Source organism: Vulpes lagopus, chromosome 1, assembly GCF_018345385.1.
Source record: "Vulpes lagopus strain Blue_001 chromosome 1, ASM1834538v1, whole genome shotgun sequence".
Classification (NCBI taxonomy): domain Eukaryota; kingdom Metazoa; phylum Chordata; class Mammalia; order Carnivora; family Canidae; genus Vulpes; species Vulpes lagopus.
Window position 1 is genome coordinate 121,320,157 of NC_054824.1, and position 17,667 is coordinate 121,337,823.

The following is a 17,667-nucleotide window of genomic DNA, read 5'->3' on the forward strand; positions in this document are numbered from 1 at the left end:
TTATTCTACAAAATAACTGTCCAGTACTCATCAAAAGTGTCAAGGCCATAAAAGAAATTCCAGAAAATCTGTCACAGACTGGGGGTGAGTAGTGAACAAAAAGTGAATGTGGAGGCACCTGGGTGGCTCAATCAGTTAAGTGCCTGCCTTTGGCTTAGGTCGTGACCCTTGGGTCCAGGGATTGAGGCCCATGTTGGGCTCCCTGCTCAGTCGGGAGTCTGCTTCTCCCTCTGTCCCTTACCCCACTCAAGCTTTTTCTCAGATAAATACTAAATAATTTAAAAAGGTGAACATGGAGTGGGGTCCTAAAGCAGAACAAGGGAGGCATAGGAAAATGTACTGATATGTGAAAGAAGTGTGTGATTTAGCTAAAAACACTACACCAATGTTATTTTCATGGTTTCTGATAATTACATACTGTGGGTGACATCAGTTATAACATTAAGGGAAGCTGCATAAAGGATACATACAAACTTTACTATTTTTGCACTTTCCTGGTAAGTCTAACATTATTTCAAAACAAAAAGTTAAGGAAAATGTACTTTCCTAATCAAGTTGCAAACATCTGAAAGGATGGTAGACAGCAGCCCATTTAATTAGATTTGAATCAGATTCAGGTCCTAAGATGTTCTGTTAAAGAATGGGTGGTTAACAGTGCTTAAAAAATCACTCGGCACCTGATGTAATGAGCACTTATATAATGAGTATTTTATATAAGACTCATAAATCACTGACCTCTCCCTCTGAAACTGATAATACATTATATGTTAACTGAATCAAAATAAAATTAAAAAAATAAAAATAAACATCACTCGTCATTTGGGATAGATCAATGAAAATAACCTCAAATGTTTAAATGTCTAGGTCTCTGTTTACTAGCTAACTATAGGACATTAGCAATCATGGAGCGGTATTCATGTGATATTTGTTTCTTGGTTTAATTAACCAAGGACTGCCAGGTGAAAGCTGGAAGTGCCACTTGGGTAATCTTGCTGTTCTTGCCCTGGGGAATACACAAAACCGCTTACCTGTAGCACCACACAGCAAAAAATGCTCCAAAAAACATGAGCAAAAATGCCATGTAGGTGATCCACATGATGACATACATGGCATCCAGGCCCAAAATTCTCCAGGGAGCCGGAGCGGGTGGGGGCTGGGGCTTGGGGCCACAGACCACCGAGCAATCTTGGCAACTGCACGGTGCCGTGACCTCGTCCACAGGCTCGTCACAGCCCTTGGTGGCATTGTTCATGGGCTCCATCCCATGGGCTGGAAGATCTGTAGGGAGGATGGGCTTGAATGAGTATCCCCCCCCCCAAAAAAAAGTAACAAAATTGGCATTTAATTATATTTAAACCTAGTGATAAGCATATAGATGACAAACAGAACACATAACCATAAAAGTAAAAAAGACCAGAGGTTTCCATCCGATCAAATGATGTTTTGCTGCATAGCCCTATGAAGTTTAAGTTACTTCAAATAACTTTGGGCACCAGGTTTGTCACTGAGGTTAGGGTACCCCACATTCCACAGCAAACCTCCAGCGAGGGGAGGGGCAAGTCTAACATGATTGCAGGGCTCCTTAAAAGGCCTCTGTAATGTTTGTTTGTTTTTTTAATACAAAACAAAAATCCAGGCTCATTCTTTCAATTAGGTAGCAACACCTGAAGGTAATTTCTCCTTCTCCATGTTCACTGCCACCCCCCTAAATTAACCAGGGGCAAGGGAAATGTTCTAGTTACTTCTCTCACTGGAGGGAAAGTCCAGGAACTAGTTATCTGGATTTATTTTCCTGTTGCAGACGAAGGCTCCTGGGCTTTAAAACCACATCATAAATACGCCTAACTTGGGAATCTACCTGAAAATATGGGTATGATGGTGAAAGGTGCCTGGCCGTTGTCCTTATTGAACATGTACTCGATCCAGTTGGTGGCATTGCAGGCCTCGGCCTCCTTCCCACACAGGAGTCCCAGGGCTTTGTCATTACTGGAGGGGGCCTCCACGTCCCGGCAGGCGTTGTACATGGCTGGCAGAGGAAGAAGGAAAAAGGCTGAAACACCATACTGCTTTAGCTCCCTGGGGAGATCTTACAAAAGGCCTCTGGAAGGCGAGCTCAGCCACAGGCACCAGAGTCAGAAGCCACTGGCTGGCAGGTGGGACAGGAAACACCCAGCGCAGGAGTGGAGATTACCTGTAACGTGGACTCATCACCCTGCCATTAATATGCAGGGCTACATTCCAAGTCACATAAACATAAAAAAATACTCAGCAAAGGCTTTATGGCATCCCACGTAGCTCACAGTAGCTCAGAGGACTATTATCATCGCTGCAGAGAAGAACATACTAAGGCTGGGGAAGAAGTAAGAACTCTAGGGTCTCTTCAGTCAGGGAAGCTGGTTCCAGAAATCTGGGGCAGGAAACTCTATGGCTGAAGAGTTTGGAATTTACAGGGGAAAACTTGCTTTAGGGCAAAGGTCACATGAATGAACCTAATACTACTCTCTATTTTGGCTCCATTTTATTTTATTAAGATTTTATTTGTTATTTGAGAGAGAGAGAGTGAGGTATGTGTGTGTGTGAGGAGAGAGTGAGAGAGAGCACGTAAGCACGATCTCAGGGCAGGGAGGAACAGGGAGAAGCAGACTTCTCGCTGAGGCAGGCTCAATCCCAGAACTCCGGGATCATGACCTGAGCCGAAGGTGGATGCTTAACCGACTGAGCCACCCAGGCACCCCTGGTTCCACTTTAGAAGACATAAAGACAGCCCACAAAATAAGGACCATGTCAACGGCATTTTGCACATAAAAAAGTAGTAGTAATGGGCCCTGTATTAACATTCATTTACCAGTCCCTACTGTAGAAACCACCTTCAGGCAAACAGGCTTGAGCAGTGGCATGTAGAAGGGGCCCATCAGGTGACCCACTTCACAATACTCTTAAACTGACTAATGGGCTACTAACAATCAGGCACAGTTACCAAAAAAGGGAGAATTCCATACTCTCCATACCTCATCTTCCCCCTTTAAATACAGCCCCCACCCATAGCCGCTCCTCTGCAGTCCTGCTCACCGCTCCCCTCATGTCCATATCCACCCCCCCTTTGTGAGATATATTCAACAAACTCCTGTCTCCTTTGTTCTGCCTCAGGTGAATTTTTTCATTGCCTGTGCCACCAATTAATCCACATTTGGGGGCCCCCATTTAGATACCACACCTACTTGTTAGAAACTTCCCAGAAACTTCTTCCCTAAACTTTAAGGAGATGCTTCATAAATTCATTGTTTTAGCCTTGTTCTTGAAAGGCAATTCAGGTAGAGTGACTTAGCTATGATTATTCCATGGCCTTCTGGTCTCTTTCACTGCTGGGAAAAAAACTCTCCAAATGGAATTCTTTTATGATGATTTGTAATTTTTTTCTACTTCTTTTTAAGATACTTGTCTTCGGAGTTTTATAGTTTTTCTATGCTATAGTTACATGGATTTTTAACAGCTTTACTGAAATATAACTCATCTACCATACAATTCACCTATCTGAAGTCTCCTGAACCCTTCCTTACAGTAAACTATAATCCTGGATTTGATGTTTATCTTTCCTGTGCGTGTTCGTGTACTTTCATGATATATCGTATCCATAGATAAACAGTACTATTACAAACAACATGCTACCTATATCCCATAACTTATTTTCAATTTTCTAAGTCATTCAAGTGAGTGACATAACTAATTCAAACATTTTTAAGTATTCTATTATAGACTATGACTATGCTCCAACATATTTATCCATTCCCCTCTTAGCATTTACTGCCATCAATGATTTTTCTTTTTAAAGACTTTTTATTTGAGAGAGAGAGAAGAGAAAGAGAGCATACGAGACAGAGTATGAGCTGGGGGTGGAAGGAAGGGGTAGAGAGGAAGGGAAGACTCCCCGTTGAGCAGGGAGCCCAATATGGGGCTTGATCCCGGGACCCCGGGATCATGATCTGAGCTGAAGGCAGTCACTCAACAGACTGAGCCACCCAGGCGCCCCTATTTATATATTTTTTAATGGACTTAAGGAGGAGTTTTAGGTTCACGATAAAATTGAGCAGAATTCCCATATAACTCCTGCTTCAATACAAGCACAACCTCGCCACTATCCACAGCACCCAACTGCTGCATTTGTTATACAACTGATGAACTTAGGATGACACATCACTGTCACCCAAAGTCCATAGTCTACTTTAGGGCTCACACTAGGTGTTGTACATTTTATGAGTTTTGGCAAATATACCATGACTTGTACCCACCATTACAGAATTAAACAAGTCTCACTGCCCTTAACATCCTCTGTGTGCCTATTCACTCTGCTTCCCCCAGCCCCTGACTCATTTTTACACTATCCCCATGGTTTTGCCTCTTCCAGAACGTAATAAAACTGGAATTATTCAGGATGTAGGCTTTCCATATTGGCTTCTAGATTTAAAGATTTACAGGTCCCTCCATGTCATCTCATGCCTTGATAGCTCCTTTCTTTTTAGTGCTGAATGATATTCCATTATCTAGGTGTACCCCCGTTTACTTATTCAGCTACCAAAGGGCATCTTGGTTACTTCAAGTTTTGGAAGTTTTGAATAAAGTTGCTATAAGCAGACCTGGAAGGGTTTTTGTGTGGACGTGTCTTCAACTCTTTTGGGTAAATGCCAAAGAGCATGATTGCTGGATCATATGATAAGAGTATTTTTAGTTTCCTAAGAAATTGCCGAGCTGTCTTCCAAAGTGGCTATGCCGCTCTACATTCGCAGCAATGAATGAGAGTTTCTGTGCTTCCACCTCCTCACCAGCATTTGGTGGTGTCAGCGTCCTGGGTTCTGGCCATTCTACTGTATGTGTGGAAGTAAATCATGTAACTACTGCAAACTGTATCTCACTGTTGTTTTAATTCAACTTTTTCTGATAATATATAATGTTGAGCATCTTTTCATCTGCTTATCTGCCATCTGTATATCTTCTCTGATGAAGTGTCTGATCATGATGAAGTGTCTGATCAGTGTCCATGTATTCAGTCAAGTTGTTTGTTCACTTTCTTATTATTGAGTTTTAAGAGTTCTTCATATATTCTGTAACAATTCTTTGTGAGATGTGTCTTCTGCAAGTATTTTCTTTTTTTTCTAAAGATTTATTTATTTATTTATTTATTTATTTATTTATTTATTTATTTATTTATTTATTTATGATAGACACAGGGGGCGGGGGCAGGGTGTGCAGAGACACAGGAGGAGGGAGAAGCAGGGTCCATGCAGGGAGCCCGACGTGGGACTCGATCCCGGGACTCCAGGATCGAGCCCTGGGCCAAAGGCAGGCGCCAAACCGCTGAGCCACCCAGGGATCCCCTGCAAGTATTTTCTCCCAGTCATGCTTACCTTCTCATTCTCTTGATGTCTCTAGTTTTCGATAATCGCAAAAACCCTACAATGAATGTTCTTATATCATTCTTTGTTTACATGCATTAAGAGTTTCTCTACAGCAGGGGCACCTGGGTGGCTCAGACAGTTAAGCATCTGCCTTTGGCTCAGGTCATGATCTCCAGGTCCTGGGATCAAGCCCCACATTGGGCTCCCAGCTCAGCGGGGAGTCTGCTTCTTATTCTCCTCCTCCTTGTGCTTTCTCTCTCAAATGAATTAACAAAAAATCTTAAAAAAACAAAAACAAAAAAACTTTCTCTGTGGCAGGCAGCTATAAAAATGGAATTTCTGGGATGAGGGTATACTTATCTTCAACTTTACCAGGTAGTGCAAAAATTGTTTTTAAAATGGTCTTCAAACACTCCCACTAAGTTATGGTTACCAGTGGTGCAGTATATTAGCACTCCTATTGCTCGAATATCCTCACCAATATTTGGAATTGACTGATTTTTTTTTTTACATTTATGCCAATCTGATATGTGAAATGATAGTTCACTGTTTTCATCTGCATTTCAATGACTGCTCTAGATATTGATTGTTTATAAATCTTTTCACTATGGTTTCTGCTTTTCCTCTCTTCTAGAACCTTTTCTTATCTTAAAGTCATAAAGATATTTTACACTTCCAAAATGTCCAAAATTCGGATTTTTTATTCCATACATTTTTGGTATGATATGCAAAAATAAAAATTAGAGGACTAATCAATTTTTTAACACTATTTATCAACTAGCCCACCCTTTCCTTCAATGACTTGTAACCATGCACCTGTTATGTATCAATTCTCCATATGCAAAGTTCTGTTTCTAGACAAAATGATCTCTCTTCATTCAGTCTGGTTGTCCTTTATATCACATCTTGTGGTAGATTTATTCCTATACAGCTTATTTTTTGTTGCTTTTGTGAAGGGGATATTTATTTATTTATTTATTTATTTTTATAATCTTTTAATTGTTTTAACATCAATTTATATTATTTTTTAGTATTTAAATTTTTCTATTAAATTTGTGATTACCTTTTCAAATGATCATTACAATTAAATCTGTATGTTGCTCTAATATGCTGAATTCTTATTCTCTTATAGAAGTTCCTGGGCACGTTCTTATTCAGTTGTGTCGAATCTGCTGTTTATCTTTTAGTTCACTTAAAGGACTATTTTTCATTAATAGAGCCAGTTGGTTCTACTCTTAATCTGTTCATTTTTTTCCCCTTGTGTTCTATTCTTTTAGAAGTCCTTTATTTCAGTCATTTTCAACTGACGCTAGATGGTCTTTCTCAGACTGTCCTAGGATTTCTAGCTGCTATGGATCCCTTTCTGCAGTTGTATCTGCTTACTCTCTCTTATGGTAATGTGTTTCTTCATAGTCAAATCTCCTCTCCTCTGCTTCACCCTTCCAAACCCTCTCAAGTTTTGCAACAACTCATGAAGTCACACAATGCAGGTCCACTGGAAACAAAGTTCTAATGGCTTCTAAAATGTACAGAAGTAAACCTGCATGCAGTAAAAATTTCCATGTGGAAATTTACAGTTAGGATAGAGTTAAGCAAATACTTCAAAAAGATTGTTTTATAGGTTGTAGCTCAAGTTCTGGATACACACAAAACAACAACTCATGTTTCATGGCCAACAGAATTAAAAACCGCCATTTTCACACAGTTGACAAAAGAAAGGAACAATTAATCCACTGTCCTTATACCAACTATAAAAAAAGGAATAATTAAAAGTTTACTCACCATTGGCAAAACTCTCTCCGACATAGTACTGTAATTCTTTTACGTTCGTTTTTGTCTGGTTTGTAACAGGATCAACATAATCTTCAGTTTCTGTAACATTCAGAAACTGACTTTGCCGAGGGCTACATGTCAGCTCGCAAAACAGGTTCATTAGGTTATAAAAACAGGATGGACATCTAAAGAAAAAGTAAACTATATTTTGTCTGATCTCACAGGTAACAGGGTCAGCGAAAATATGATTTACAACAAAGAACATTTAAAATTTATTTTACAAGGTGACAAATAAATTGCCTGAAGACATCTTAAACCCAACTGTTCTAAACCTAAAATCAGAGGTCTCTTTACAAACTGCCCTAATTACTACACATATGTTGTCGAGGTTTAATAGTAGGAAGGGAAAAATGCTTCTCTGAATTCTGTGTTTTATAATTTATCGACATGCTTCCTTTTCTTAAAGCTGAAAGGACTTTGGAGTGTCATGGTGACAACCCTGATGAAGAAGGAAAACAAGGAAAAAATGAGATTCACATGTTAGAATTTTCACCTTCTTATTGAACGGCTTTCTTTAAGCCCTGGGTAATCCCCTGACCCTTTCTAAACACAAGAGGATCTCCCCGTGGCTTGAGAAGAAGCTGTGAGAACAGCGGTGGTGCGTGCACTGCAGAAGCACACGGGTTTTCATGAGAACTACAAGCGGTCTGCTTTCCAGGTTCACTGATGAAGCTCCTAATGCTGACTTACTGGGTTGCAGAAATGTCTCTCCAGTCGGGTTCACTGTTAGCCGCAAAAGCTACTGCTGCGTTAGACCTGCATTCTCATGGCACAACCAACGGGGGTCACTCTCAGTTCTGATCCACTCCGCGTGCCACATGACACAGAGCAGGCAAGGTGGTCCCAGCCTTCACTGCCCCTGGTCTAGTAAGGGAGCAGACATGCACCCTGACCTGCTTTCAGGCGTCCTGTGCTCTACTGTGACAAGAACAGGAACTACAATTACACCATCCTAACAGAAAGCGCTCCAGGGGTGCAGATTTCTACCATGTTCCATGGATTAAAAATCTCCTGCCATGTAATTACATTTCATCTCTGCAATCATCAGTTTCGATAGCTCCACAATATTCCCTATGTTAGCTTCTCATTATTGGCTTTAAAAAAAAAAAAAAAAAAAAGAGCTGACAACATGGGGGAAAGTTTGGTTATCTTTTGATCTTGGTTATCCTTATGTCCATAATGCCTCAACTGGCATAGGGTGCTAAGTAAATGTATTTTGACTGAATGATGGCTCCATCAACATCTACTAGCCTTCCACAGGATATGCTGTTTGATTAGGTTCTCAACTTTTTGATCTACTATATGGTATGCTGTCCTGAAAGGATGGTTTAGCAAAGGTTTTCCACTCTGTACTGCCAATTTAAACTCCTGGGAAGCAGCAGGGAGGGTTTCCTCTGTGGATGCTGACTGTCCTGTCACCTGCCATGACATGCACACGGATAAGTGCTTCCCCTCTTCTTATGTCCCTCCCACCCACATTTATCAGGGTGCTTTGGTGTGAAATATTTAGAAAGATACCATGAAGTGCTGTTCTACAGACCTCCACCAGCTTGTTCTTTGGCACATTTGAGAATCACTGAGTAAGCTTTGAGAACACCTATTATGCAACCCTTTTCACAGCCCCAGTCATAGAGAACAGTCTGGACAGTGGACTGTGACAAAACCAGCAAACTGCCAGAACAATCTTGTTAACAGCTACCAAAGGCCAGCTCTATGGAGGACTGGGGCTCTAGCATCTCACATTACTATAGGGAGAGAGAACCACATCCCATCCAGGGGCAGGGAGGGGAGGATGGCCATGTTGGGGACCACATGGAGGAGGGTCTCAGTCACAGATGTGGCAGGACCACCAGAACCTCTAGTCCACACAGCACCCAGAGGCTCAAAAGTGAAAGGACCCAGTCCACGGTGCAGATACCCTTGGTGAGGGACCATCTCAGAGGAAAGCCACACCTCGGCTCTGCATGGAACTAAGTAGAAAATAAAGTCTGGCAACTATTACTTTATTGAGAAATTATGCTTGATAAGATTACTTTCTTGAAACATTAAACATGAAAACTGACTTTTAGGAGTAAATCAGACTGTCCCTGGTTAATAAGCGCCCCAAACCCATTTTTTATCTGTGTGCCAGGAGGCCAGCCTACCTGGACAGGAACTGCAGGGGAAGCTGTAGGCTGTCCTTCAGGGTCCGGAGCTGCTGCACGTCACAGCACACGCTGACATTGTCAAAGAAGAATCCTGGACAGAGCTCCTTTTGGGTGAGAAAGCATGGTTATCACAGTAGCCAAGTCAGATGAGGACCCACATTCCTCAATGAAATAAGGCAATTTTATTCGCCTAGTCCTTCTTTAGGTACACATGGGTAAGAAACATGTTTGCAAAGTTCTTGTAGAATTCTTTTAAAAGATTTTCAAATTTGGGGTGCCTGGGTGGCTCAGGTGGTTAAGCATCTGCCTTTGGCTAAGGTCATAATCCTGGCATCCTGGGATCAAGCCCTGCATTGGGCTCCCTGCTCAGCGGGGAGTCTGCTTCTCCCTCTCCTTATGCCTGCCATTCCTCCTCTACTTGTGCGCTCTCTCAAATAAATAAATAAAACCTTAAAAAAAAAAAAAGGCTATCAAATTTACTATTCAAAATGAGGGAGTTGCAAAAGTAGAGGCAATAGAGATATTTCAAATTTTTTTTTTTTTCTTATGTGGAAGCTCACTCTCCTCCCTGGACAATCTGTTTTACTTCTTACTCTTAGGTTTTCTGTTTAAGTTTAATCCAAACGTTATCTACTACTTCCATTGGTCACTTTGGGGAAAGTCAGATGTCTTTAATAATTCTGATGAAAGCAGAAAGCAAGCTGAAGAAGCTGAAGAGACCTGTTGCTCCCACGTCAACCTGATTTTACATTATGTAAGCCTCTAGCACCAGTCTTTTCACCTTGATTTTACCAGTTCTTTTCTAATATCCCTGTGTATCAGGAATGGTAAACGAGACAAAACAGAATCCTGGTCGCAACCAAAGTCACAGGCTCTGGGTGGAAAATGGAGGAACCACTAAACAGAGGACAAGAGAGTCAATGCTGCTTAGCAGCCTAGAGGGCTTGAGTCCTAAAATCCAGGAACTGAAAAAAAAAAAAAAAAAAAAAAAGGTAACTTCTAGTACATTTTCAAGAAGCTGCAAAGAGCAACATTTGAGGTACCAAGGTCAGTCCCTAAATAGTAACCTGCTATGGGGAAACCAAGAGAAAGGCAGGAAGTCAGCTCCAGAGAAATTCTGCCTCTAGAGTTACATTATCTTCTATGCCACTGTGTGCCCCAGATAAGGTTTGGGATAGGTATTAAGCCTGTTAGTTTCAGCCCCACCCCACTGTGATATTTACAGTATAATTACAGAGGATCTCGGATTATAATTTTGTGTTCCCAAAGCCCAAGACAACAAACTTACCTGCATTAAGTCATACCCATCCTTTGGCAAGGGTTTTGGTGGCCCCGAATATTGGCAGTTATATCTCTTGTCTCCAGATGCAATTCCACACTCTCCATACCATACACAGGACTGTGCAAACACCTAGAGTTGACACAAAACTCCATTCATCAGGGCCCCAAAGGCTAAAGGAAATTTCAGTGGCAAAAAGCACCCCTTCAAACACCAGTACAGAACCTTCCAACATTATCTGCAAAATGAAGTGGCAGTGAGAGGCACTGGTTAGTTAACATTTTGAAAAAAATATTAAGATACACCAGATGCCCAATATGGGCTTGTCAAGTCAGGCAGTGAAGGAGGTCATAGAAATCATGTAATTTGTTGATGACAGGAAGCTATACTTCCTGTAAGGATCACTAAGAATCAGTGTAGAGGAAAGAAAGCAAGACAGTATGCGAGTCTGCAATTACTAAGGCACTATATTTGCACATCTGCATAAGAAACTATATAAGCTCCAAGTAACAAAAGAACATTTCCACATATATTTAGGTAAATTTCTATCAGCGCATCATGAGTAACATGAAAAGCAAACCTGGAAGCACTAACAAACCCTAAGAAGAAGCAAGAATAAACACCGTGTCCTCCAGATTTAAGTAGAAAGCAAGGCATGTGCTAACTTTATGGAAAACCACCTCAGCAATCTTAAAAGAAAAACATTCAACTCTTCAGTAAAGGTTTCTCAAGAGCCACTGGTACTTCCCACGTCAGAGTCACAAGGCTGTCAGAAAGTTCAGAAGGGGAGGAGGGAGCAGTGTGAATCATCACGTTGGCAAGCCTGGTCATGCTGGCCAAGGCCACGGGCCTCCACGGTCTTGCAATCATCTGGCCCATGGGGAAACAAAGGCTCTCAAGAAGCAACCATGACTCCCAAGATACCTCATGGAAAAGCCCCTGGAAAAAAATCTGAAGAAAAGCAACTGAGTGAATTCTCTCCAGCGGCAGTGGCCAGCGACCAACACATGTTCCCGACCAACACATGTTCAAGGAGGTCAGTCAGTCTGTGCTGGTCCCTAGCATCAAGATACACATCTCACCACAGACAGAGCTGGAAACATGACAGGAAAAAAGCTCACAGGAGGTTGGGGTGTGTATGTGTGGGGTATCGAAAAGATCAAGATTCCTTTGAATTAATTTCTTCAGATATTTTAAGATTTATTTATTTGAGAGCGAGCAAGAGAGTAAGCGGGAAGGTCGGAGGGAGAGAATCCCAAACAGACTCCATGCTAAGTGGAGCCTGATGCGGGGCTCGATCTCCGGACCCTGAGATCATGACCTGAGCCAAAAATAAAAGTTGGACGCTCAAATGACTGGGCCAACTAGGTGCCCCTCATTCTTCAGATATTTTAAAACAGAATCATGACTTATTCCTATCTGGACTCATTAGGAGTCAAGTTTAGGCCACAAGGAAAGGAAATTATACAAATGAGGGAGTGACCAGTTTTCAACAATGCCACACTCCGAATCTTTGGCAAGAAGGTGCAAAATTTCACCACCATTTTTATTTAAAAAGAATTGCAGCAAATAGTCCATGAACCTAGCAATTCCAGGGAATCACTCTTTCCCAAATACTAAAAGGAAATGATCCATCTACTTAAGTTTGAAAAGGCTTTTCTGCCCTTTTGCTAAGGAGGTGGCATAACTGCTGGTATCGACGTGTAACTTAAATACAAGTGACCCAGCCTTAGACCTCACAGATCATTCAAGAGACCCAAAGGGCAAGCAGGTCCAGGTCTGGGGCACCCTTGCAAGTCACCCACTGGAGTGACAAACCCAGTCAATGAACCACGACGCTGGCATGACTAACAAGAGGGGGTGGTCAGGAGTTCCCTTTCCTCAGCCTTCAGCGCTATAAAAGTGTGCGGTTCCCATTCATCCTTTATGGGAACCTCACGTCTCTTACTTGAAAGCAACGTTTCCACAGTCAGGTAGAATAGCGGTGGGAAAAGGAAGTGGGGGGAGGTCAGGAGTCTCGGGTTCCGATCCTCAGAGCTCACGAGCCTCTCAACCAACATGCACGCTGAGCCTGACTGCACGTGCAGCAGGTTACTTGACCATGCTGAGCAGTTTTGTTCTCTGTGGACGGCAGCCAATCTTTCAGGTTTGCTGTGAAGGTGGCATACGGGACTGGAGGTGGGAGTACTTACTAAACTGTAAAGTGCTATGCAATCAAATGCAAGGGTAATTATTATTAATGTCTCCCAACTGTTGGGACCTCAGCAAAGGGGTCCCAAAGAGCTGGAGTAAAACACCTGAGATTTCTTTGGGCCCAGGAAAATTCTGCTTGACTCAATGCTTGTAGGTTTGCTTCTCAGTCATCCTGCTTCTAGAAGCAGCCCCGACCCAGTGGGGCCCGAAGGCACTGATGAGCCATTTACTCTGTTACTAAGCACTGATTCACTGCTCTTCATATATTAGTCCGATTAATATCCTCACAACAAGTTGATGAGGGAGGTGCCATTATACCCATTTCACAGATGAGAAAATGGGAGGCACAGAGAGGTTTATCTGTCCGAGAGAGGCAGAGCCAGAACATTCTAGTTCCAGAAACAGACTTTGGGTAAAATGTGCGTAATGAAGGTCCTCACTCTAGCCCCCGCCCCCTCACACAAGGCATAGGCACGTGTGTGTTTGCTCACACTGCTGTGCTGGTGGGGGAGCCCTCTTTTCCCCTCAGCTCTCTCTTGCCTCACCCTCCTCTAATTACCTTCAGCTGAAAACACTGCTGTGGAGCCGGCCCGGCTGGGGCAGTGCCTCTCAGCCTCCTCAGGGACCTCCACCACCTGCCCCTCTTCTATCCTCTCAACCTCATCTCTCTGTGCATCCCTTCACCTGCTCCTCCCAATAAACACTGCTCTGATTTCATTCTTCCTCTTGGTCAAATGACCCCAATTTCTCTCTAGCTGCACTTGCGGTTACGTGGCCCACAATCCCAGGTGATCCAAAGGAAACCAATGTCTCCTCTGCTGCCAAGCTCACCTCCTGGGGAAGCTCCCGGTACAAGTGCACTTTCTGGTGCCCCAGCCTTCCCTTCCTACTGAGCACACAGCCATCCTTTGCTCCCTTGGGCACGACTCCCTACAGGCCGCCTTCCCACCTCCTGTGCAGACCTTGGCAAGTCAGCTGGACTCTTGCTGAGCTGAGGCTCCACAGCTTTCCGATGCCCAGAAACCCACCATCCACCTTCCCGGTGCCTATGAGACCAGCTCCAGGTGCCTGACATGGCTCCAGTGTGCATGCTCATCTCCCACCTGTCCTTACCTTCCCTCCCATACTGAGCGGGACCTGCCTGCCCCTGCACTGTTCATGCCTCCCTCCCCTATACTCCCTACACTCCCGCTACCTGCCAAGGCCACTCTTCAACCACCACCTCCCCCAGGGGCCTTCTCGACCCAGTCAAGCACAGCCCCTCCCCTCCCTGAGCTCCACCAGCGGGGGTTGCTCCCACCTCTCCCTTAATCCAGGCACTGGATCCCTTAATCCTCAGACCTGTGAGGCCCGAACTGGAATAATACCACTCTACAGATGAGAAAACTGACAATTACCCAGGTGGAGTGACTCATCTGAGGCCACACCTAAAGTGGCAGAGCCAGATGCCAGCCGAAGCCTGGCTGGTCTGGAAGCCTGGGTTCTTGTTCCTCAGGCCACCCCAAGGGTCACTATCGGCTGGGCCACGCTCACCTCCGTATCCCACCAAGAACCTAGCTGGCATTGGGACGGCTGGATTTCCAGTCTCCAAATCGCAACAGCACAGCAGGTGCTCAGGACTTGACGGACAAAGACAGATGGACCTTAGGATCCCTGGAATGTCAGGGCAGCAGAAGCTGACACCAAGACCAAGAGTGTACTATGCAACAGCTCCCACGGGGTGCTCGCCTCCTTTCTAAGCAAAGCACCTGCTTTCTAAAAGTAAGGTGTGGCTGGGCGCTGCCTTTACGCGATACAAGCATGCCTGCTGCTGACTTCACACCAGCGTAATGCCCACTTAGGGAAGCAACACTGAAATAAAACCTAGCACTGTCTGAGGTCGGCCAGAGCCCCAAGTGCACCTGATCCAACACAAGCTCAGTGCTGGAGACTGATGGTGGCTGCACAGCAACAGCTTTGGTCCTCATGTCACAGGGACTGTACAGTTAAAAGCTGCCAGTTTTATACTATGTGTGTTTTACCATGAGACATGAGCCCAGATGTCCTTCATGTAAGAGAAAAGCCCAGTGGCAAGGGCTGCAGGGAGCACTCTGTCAACCATCACACTCGGACCCAATGGAGCAGCCTGACGGCCAGTTCAAACAGAATCAAAACTACGGGTCTGAGCGCCAGGTGACACGTCTCGTTAAAGCTCCGCTCAAGTCCCAGAGATCCGAATCTAAAGGACAGCGACTCTTCACAGATCTTGTGGACACTGACCAGTCACAGGGCTATTTATAACCCCAAGAACGATCTTATTGAAGCATTTTAAAATTTTACCAATTCCTATAATATTAAAGATAAATGACTAGGATTTATTTCCTTTAATCATGGACTCCATACCCACTCATGACAAATCTGCAAAACCTCACAGGTGTATGCAAAGTAACACTGGAAGCTCCCCCACCCCCACCCTCTTTCTCAGATTTAATCAAAGTTAACATCATAGAGCTGGATCTTCTAGGCTTTTAATTCCTCCCAGCAGGTAACCTGTAGAGACATATACCCACAAACACCTACAAGTGCAGTAACTTTCAAATAGCTTTATAACGAGTAAGTCTTGACACCCCCCCCCCCCCCCCCCCCCCCCGCCACTGGCTTCTGGCTCAACTTGAACCTGCCCTTCACTATATTCATCTGGACCTGGAAGGCCAGACCACAGTGCTTCTCCATAGGTTTAATCCCTACCTTAAAAGCCTCCCCCAAGGCAGTCACCTCCATTAAAGCTTCATTCTGACTCCTCTGACCTGGTTCCAGCATTGGTGCTGCCCCCCCATCAGGTGAGCTAGCCTGAGGGCAGAGGCAGGTCAGCCCCAGGCAGCACCTGGCTGCCCTTAGAGGCATCCATCACAGTGGCTCAAGTCAACAGGTGTTCTGAGACCAGAGCTCTGGTGGGGTAGTATCTGTTCCTATCACTTACATGCCACAAGCTGGATCCCCTGGGGGCGGGGTGTAAATAAGCTTTTCCATGGAGCGCCAAGTATTAAATATTGTAGGCTTATGCCCCATAAGGTCTTTGTGGAAAATACTCAACAAGCCTGTTGTGGTTCAAACGCAACCTCAGACAACAGGTACATGATGGGTGTAGGGGTGACAGAGAAAGCTTTATTCAGAACAACAAGCTCTGGCCAGGCCGTGATCTGTGGGTTTCATCCTAGGATGAAGCAGAATTTCTGAGAATTGCAAGTTGGATATGTAGGGAGAAGTTCCAAGGGTAGTTTCTGGCTATTGTCTCCAGTCCGCTATTGTCTTGTAAGCCCGCAAAGTCATCAAGAGCAGAGCCCGGCTGTTATATTTCCTCTGAAGGGCTCTGCAGCACCTTACCCAGTGGTCACCCATTCAGAAACCATCAAATCTCTCGATCAGTTCAGGACTTCAAATGGATCGTGTAAGAAGTTCAGAAATGAGAAGTATGGGTTGTTTTGGCTTCCCACCAGAATTTACTAGTTACAAGGCTAGAGTGTCTCCACTTTTAAAGGTCAGGGCATATGGCTATTTCACAACATGCTCTAGAGCTTAATTATTGGGTATACGATTAGACAGAGAAGTTTGTTTTTTTTTCCCAGTAATAACAGTAGTTCAGCAAGTTAAAAACAAAGCCCCTTCTGCTATATGTCAGCAACTATAGCAACTGCTAAATAAACTCTAAAGGAGAACTCTACAAAAGCACATCTTATCATATGGAGAAGTCTGGAACATGAGCAACAGAATCGTACACTCTGGGCCGCCTGTAGTAAATCTGACATATTAACTAACTCATAACAAAATGCTTCATGAACGTCAACCTCATGCTGGTGACAAAGTTAAGTGCTTTCTTCCTTACTGCCTCCTGTACTTCTCTGATACCTCTGGAGTAGTACGGCGGCATTTTACAGGTAACAAAACCAAGGCTCAGGGAAGATTCTCTGAGGTCACGGGGTTAGTATGTGACAAAACCAGTAACAAGAATGAAGATTTTAAAGGCCAATTAAACACTATCCTATCCCTGGTCTCTCTAGCTGCTGTACTGCTCAAACTCCAGCTCAGTTTGTACAGATGTATCCTCAGAGCGTCACACAGAGCTCTGAGGATACATCTCTTTACACACACACATGTTGACCTGTGGAAATAATGACTCCCATTTACATCTTTTTATGTATGTCTCTAGGCAGCTGTCAAGTCAGGTTAGCTCTCACTGACCATCCTCAGCTCCAGGACTGCCCTGGCCACCCCCATGGCATGTGGAGTGCAGGGCTGGGTCCTCTCATCTCTACCGCTGTCCTGGATGGGGAGAGCTCATGGCAGACCCTGGGGACACACCAGCTCAAGCTCTAGCAAGGGAGCTCGGGTAGGTGGTAAGGGGTAGGGAGAGGCCTCTGCAGGGAGCAGACAGGCTGGCCTGGCCAGTCATGACAACACAGGATGGGATGGAGGAACAGGGACACAGAGAATCCTATCCAGAGACTAAGCTGCCTGCTTCATTCTTGGAGTCAGGTAGGCAGACCAAACAAACATGGTGGGACTTTTGGGGTGGAGGCTGGTCTGGTCTGACTTCTGGTGACGGAAATCTCTGGAACTCTGTTTTACAGCTAACCTGGGGAGATCATGTCTACATAACAAACGATAATTTGTGGGAGCACCAGGCATGCCTGTAAGTGGGTATTTACTTCATTTCTAGATAGTCTCAGCTAGTCTTTGCCTTACAAATAACCCCTCTAGCTTACCATTTCCTTAACTGACTTGCTAAGATCATACTACTACTTGGTATTAGACATTTCTGAGCCTTCACACCCACAGGTTTGAAAAA

The 17,667-nt window shown here is 44.1% G+C and overlaps 1 protein-coding gene across 1 annotated transcript in view; it reads right to left on the bottom strand.

Annotated features, from left to right (window-relative positions):
• Nucleotides 1-17,667, bottom strand: part of NPC1 (NPC intracellular cholesterol transporter 1) — a 52,706-nt gene that overhangs the window by 26,375 nt on the left and 8,664 nt on the right. Inside the window, exons 2-6 of the mRNA XM_041737086.1 lie at nt 10,659-10,781; nt 9,368-9,474; nt 7,173-7,348; nt 1,859-2,026; nt 1,029-1,278 (exon numbers count right to left, since the gene is read on the bottom strand). Coding sequence (XP_041593020.1) covers nt 1,029-1,278; nt 1,859-2,026; nt 7,173-7,348; nt 9,368-9,474; nt 10,659-10,781 — 824 coding nt within the window. The remainder of the gene's footprint in view (nt 1-1,028; nt 1,279-1,858; nt 2,027-7,172; nt 7,349-9,367; nt 9,475-10,658; nt 10,782-17,667) is intronic.